At 32.2% G+C, this 5,818-nt stretch overlaps 1 protein-coding gene across 1 annotated transcript; it reads right to left on the reverse strand.

Annotated features, from left to right (window-relative positions):
- Window positions 1-220: 220 nt before the first annotated feature.
- LOC127700384 (uncharacterized) lies at window positions 221-2,058 on the reverse strand. Its single transcript, XM_052203826.1, has 2 exons — window positions 1,916-2,058; window positions 221-1,424 (listed from the first exon to the last, which is right to left on the reverse strand). Exon 2 carries the CDS (start codon window positions 1,414-1,416, stop codon window positions 568-570), a length of 849 nt encoding a protein of 282 aa, XP_052059786.1. The 5' UTR covers window positions 1,417-1,424; window positions 1,916-2,058; the 3' UTR covers window positions 221-567.
- Window positions 2,059-5,818: the final 3,760 nt, after the last annotated feature.

Genomic DNA, 5,818 nt, shown 5'->3' on the forward strand with positions numbered 1-5,818 from the left:
AAGACGCTATTCTAAATATATAGAGTATATCACATCTCGGCTTAAATTAATTATGACAACAATTAATTTTACAGATTCTTCGTATGCTGGTTTCTATAAAAATACATCTACTATTATACAGATGCAGATAAAGAGAGGAGAAGGATATCAAAAGGACATTCAAACTCATAAGTCGAAAATAAACTGACAACGCCATGGCTAAAAAAGACAAACAACAGTACACAAAACAACATATAAACCAAAGAATGAGCAACACGAACCCAATCTTAAAGAAAGGCTTTGATGGGTAGTTTTATGTCGTTGTAATAAAAGTTTTTTTTTAATTTGTTGCAGACTTTAAAAAAAAATCTCAAACATTATTTTTTTTACAAATTAAAATTCAATTTCCCACAGTCGATTTCCTTTAGCTCCGTTTTATATGTATCAACCTTTTGCCTACATGTATCTTTTAGTTTGCTCTGCAAACTCTTGATTTAAAGTGTTTCTGGAGAAAAATGAAATGTTAAATTTCTTTATGTCACATTCAGATTATTGTAGCTTAGCTTTTATTTAAGTATTGTTTTCGTTCTACGGTTTCATCCAGTCTTTTCGACATAGCTCATTACATTTATGGTTCGAAAACACTTCTTTTATTCCATCTTCGCCTTGGTCTTTTGGTCCAAATAACCTATCAATTGAATGAACTGATGGCACGGTAAGATGAAGAATTTTGTTATTTTCCACAGCTCCTTGAAAGTCGCACATCACCAATTGTCCTTCACTCTGGTGGTACGTAAAATGGAGAAAAGCGTTCAAAATGGGAGGACAGTCATCTTCTAAGGTTCCGTCGACTAATATGAAATGGCTAAACGATCCTTCTATTCTGTCCTCTATCAAAACAGTATTATCCATTCTAAATCTACTTTTGTATCTACAACAATAGTAACAAATTGGGTTCCATACAGATGGCATGCTGTCTATCTGCGCCAGATAAGATTTAGCAAAAGCAATACCTATTCTGTTTTTTGTGTCCATATTAAGTTCTTTTCTAAACAAGCTGATGTTGTCGTTTCCTTTGATGAACATTTTTCTAAACCACTGAGATTCCGTATTGCTTTTGTCTCTCATTTTAACATCGTTTTTTGTTGCTTTTTTTACGACGCATTTTCTTTTTGACCAGTATGAACTATGCATATTGTCTGTGCTTTTCTTCCACTTATTCTTAGTTTTAATACCTTTGTCATGAAGGGTTTTATCTACCGGTACTTTCATCTCATAAATACGTTTGGATTCAAATGAGATTCCTTTATACACCAGCCTCTTCCTTCCGCATTTAAAAGGATAATATTCAAAACTTGCCCATCGACATATATCCATTTCATCACAAGATATTGAATGGTATGTGTAATTCGTTCCATCTGAGTAATTATTACCCATTGTCAATCCTATTAAAAAAGATATTGGTATAAGAATATTATTTTAGTTTGGTCTATTTTGAGGGATGGGTCTCAACATGGTAGAACTGTATCTTAAACATGGGAAAGACATGTCTAATAACAGTTATGTGAAGTCACAAGAAAAGAAGAATAACGTTTTCCATGAACTCTAATGAACCATAACGTTTAGTACTAAATCTTATGAATAGTTGTACAAAGAATTTCTTTTTTGCTGAACCATGACGACCACTAAATACATTGGATTTCCATTGAACTTTAATTATGTGCAATAGTATCGATATTTTCCAGAATATTAAACAGTTGGTGTACGTTGTGATTGATAATATGATGTTATAGGCAGCAAATATTTTTTGGATGTGTGGAAAAGCGGTGGAAAACTTTTTGATGTACGCAAACTTCATTTTGTATCATATAACGTATTTAATAGAAACTTAGCATTACAAAAAATGATAGTTTTCAAATCATACAAAGCTACTTACCAAGTGAAGTTTATTTTTTGAACTAAATTATGAAGAAATTCCTAATTGCATTTATTATTGTTTTTTCGTTCCATTCACTTATCTAACGTACATCAAACTGCGTCTAATCGCTAAATAAACACTCCTCGATGTGACAACCTTACTACCTTTGGTAATGTGATAGGTTCAAAATTCCCAAATAAATTCATGGTCATGAAACCTTGTCTTGTCTTTTGTTCTAACTAAAATCAATCATTTAGGCTTTCTTACTTTATGTTTATCAGTTTAAATGAAATATTAAGTTTTCTAATATACAGTTGGGAATCTAGTGGGCAAAAAATGTAACTATTTTGCAAACACCGAAAACTAGAAATCTGCAATATTTGGCCCGTTCTCCGCATGGACGTTATTTATTACAAATTTACTAGAAAATGTTCTGGTAAATAGTAATAATACAAATAAATTACCATATAATATTACAGTATTTGTTCCTATCCAGTGGCGGATCCAGGGGGTCTGGGGGTTGGATCGCGACCAATGCAATTGAATGGGAACATATGGTTGGAACCCTCCCCCTTTATCCTGGGTTGGAAACCCCCCTTTTTTCCCTTTTTTTCTAAATAGCTGGATCCGCCCCTGCTAACGGAATAAAGGGAATAGAATGTTAGTTCTAACAGGAACAGATATTATGACATTGTTTATAACAAAGTTTCCATGAGAACTTATATTAGGCGGAACAAATAAATGTTGACAAGAGAAACTGGTTATATTTAATTTCTGTGTAAAATTGGTTTAAAATGTTGCTATGCAAATAAATTCCTGACGTACCAACCTCAATTAATTTTCTACTTGCTGTACACCTCACTGCAACATATCGATAATCCGTATATTATGACACAGAAGTTCAGGAAAAAAATAAAATTAATACCAACAAAATCGATTTGAAAGATTTATATTTTTGGAATTAAATTACTGGGCAAATTCAAGCAGACCTTATTCCGATGTGAATATTTAATGCAAATTCATTTGGAAGAGCAAACAAACATGTACTTAAATCGAGACGACCATTTTTTTTAAATTAGAAAAAAATAGTAAAAATCTTCAAACGGATAAAAAAAATCTTAATTTCCTAAAATGTCGTGAACAGACATAACAATAAAATCGTTATATTCACACAAATACAATATTTTTATATTGAAAATTGTTGTGTCAATGAGCAGAACGTAGTGTTTGAAAACTTATAGTTGTTGGAAATATGTCTGTTTTTTGAAATTGTAAATAAACTCATCATAGATATTAGGATTCAATATTTCATACGCAAGACGCGAGTTTCGTCTACCAAATGTGACGCTCGAATAAAAAAAGTTAAAAAGGCCAAATAATGTACGAAATAAAAGAGCAGTGACGATCCGTAACTTAATAAGCACTATGCGGAACACTCATAATTGGTAACTGGAAAGAGCTTCAGATTTTGTATTTTCATGATTTTTCCAAATTTTTTCATAACATATTTTTTTTATTTCAGTGTAACAAGCTTCTAATGCAATTATCTCGATAAATGATGAAAACAAGACATAATGTATTATTATACTTCATGTCAAAATGCCGGATTTTGATTGGTTAATACAAAGGAGACAATTTACTCTATCCCATGTCAAATACTCTATTACCCTTCACGGAGACGTTTGCTCAAGTGTAAGCTTTGATAAATACGGATTATTGTTATGTACAAGACGACATAGTTTATTATTTTGAATTTGAAATTTAATTGACAGTATTAACAGAACATTCAGTATAATTAATTAAATAACACATATCTGAGAGTGTGATAGAGCAGATTGTTACCCCTCGAAAAGACATTGTCAACCTTGGCTTCGCCTCAGTTGACAATGTTTTCTCTGGGTATCAAGCTGCTCTATCACCTCTCAGCTATGTGTTATTTATATATTGGCCTGCGTATAACAAATAACATAGTCTAACAGTTATTTCATTTAATTAAAATATAAAGATTATGGTTTAGAAGTAATTTTTAATCAGAATGGTTACCGGCGATAAAAATCTGTTGACCTTGTCATCAGGAGAATCGCTTTTCTATTGTTCTCTCGTCATCGGTTTTCCCACAATATATTTTCTTGTAATATTGTTTGTTTAAGAAATAATTCATGGGGGTTTGAATTTATACTGATTTTACCACGGGTTGGTCCTTTATGCTAAATATTTTACCACGAGCGATAGCGAGTATAAATTCAAGCCCACATGAATTATTTCTATTCTAATAGGACAAATACGGCAATTCGTTTTGATCGAAGTGCTGTAGATGAAGGCAAATATTCTTCGTGGAAGTATGATTGGAACAGCCCAAACAATATATTCATATTTTATCACGGGTGTGTACTCAAAGCGTCTGAAGAACGTCATATTAAACCTCCAAAATATCTAAATATATCCTTACAAAATATGAATGTTGCTTAAATTTTAATATTGTACGTTTGTAAATATTGTCATGTTTGTCTTTGTAACAATCCAATATTTGGATTTTACACCAATAAAATGATTTGATTTATTAAAATGTGTGTTTTCATTCAAAATTTTTATTCTAGCATGTTTTATAATAATTATGTGTACTACCGGTATGATGTTTATGTAACCCGATCTGCAAGGTATACCTTCCATCTACCTACCACTATATATATATAAACCCGACGAGAAAAGGCATTACTCGGCCAACGATGAAAGCTATATTTTATATAGTCTAGTTGGTCGACTGGTCTAGCGTTTGGATAAAGTGCAGGCGATGTTTCCACGAAGTCCCAGATGCAGGGTTCAAATCTCGCTAAAGGAAGAAAAACAATTTGCTAACGCAAATTTGCAGGGGTAAATTTTAGACGAAGTATATATAAATTATGGTGTTCGCCCTGTAAAACCACAGGTAATCCGATGGAGAACGTCTGTCGTGAAGTTGTCTCATATTTAGACATTTATATGTATTTATAATATGTAATGATAGAAATGCCTTTCTTTATTTTTTGGCGTTTTAATGTGACAATTTAAAAAACTTATATTTAAAACATGGTATGAAGAAATCTACATGTTTTTATTTTATTATACATATTTTCTTTATATTGCATCGTTCGACGACAAAACTAGACACAACTTGACCAAGGTGATACCCCGTCGTAGTCTTGAATATAATGCAGCAAACATTAAGTATTGCCATCAGTGATGTTGAAGTGAATTATTCTGTCTAAATGACACATTTAATTTCCTCGCGATTGATTGACTTTATTTAATCATTAAGTACTGTTGTTCCTTTCAAACTTTATAACTAGGTTTGCAAAGTTAATAGAAAGTAAATAATGTGATTACGGGGGAAAACACATGGTAGATGGCATATAATGTTAACTGATCTTAGTGAAATTTATCACGTGATAAATCATCTTGCATGCATTTACTTTATTATGTAATGACAAAGGTACTTTATTGGACTTTCGTCACATACATAGACAATAACTGTTTAGTGTCTTTAAATATCAACTGTATTTGTACGAGGCTAAGAAACAGGTGTAATGCGAGATTCAGCGAGCTATTACTCCTGTTTCGAGCCGAGTACAAATACAGCTGATATTTAAAGACACTAAACAGTTATTGTCTTTATCCTGCAATTAATTTTGTACATTTTTACCCATTCCAATCGTTGAATTTGTTTTTGAAAGAAATCGACATGCCTTAAACGCGGACCGCAATGAGGAACCCAAATTGAACTGTGACGTAAACAGTAATTTGACATAACCGTTCGCTCGCAACAGAAGCAGGATACCAGGAGACTATATACGTCTAGTATACGTATATCGCTTCGTGTTATCTGTACACCTGTATTAGTATAGTAGAAAGGTCGATTGCAGGATAAAAACGTTTACATGCAGT

This window comes from Mytilus californianus, unplaced genomic scaffold, assembly GCF_021869535.1.
Source record: "Mytilus californianus isolate M0D057914Y unplaced genomic scaffold, xbMytCali1.0.p SCAF_5, whole genome shotgun sequence".
NCBI lineage: Eukaryota > Metazoa > Mollusca > Bivalvia > Mytilida > Mytilidae > Mytilus > Mytilus californianus.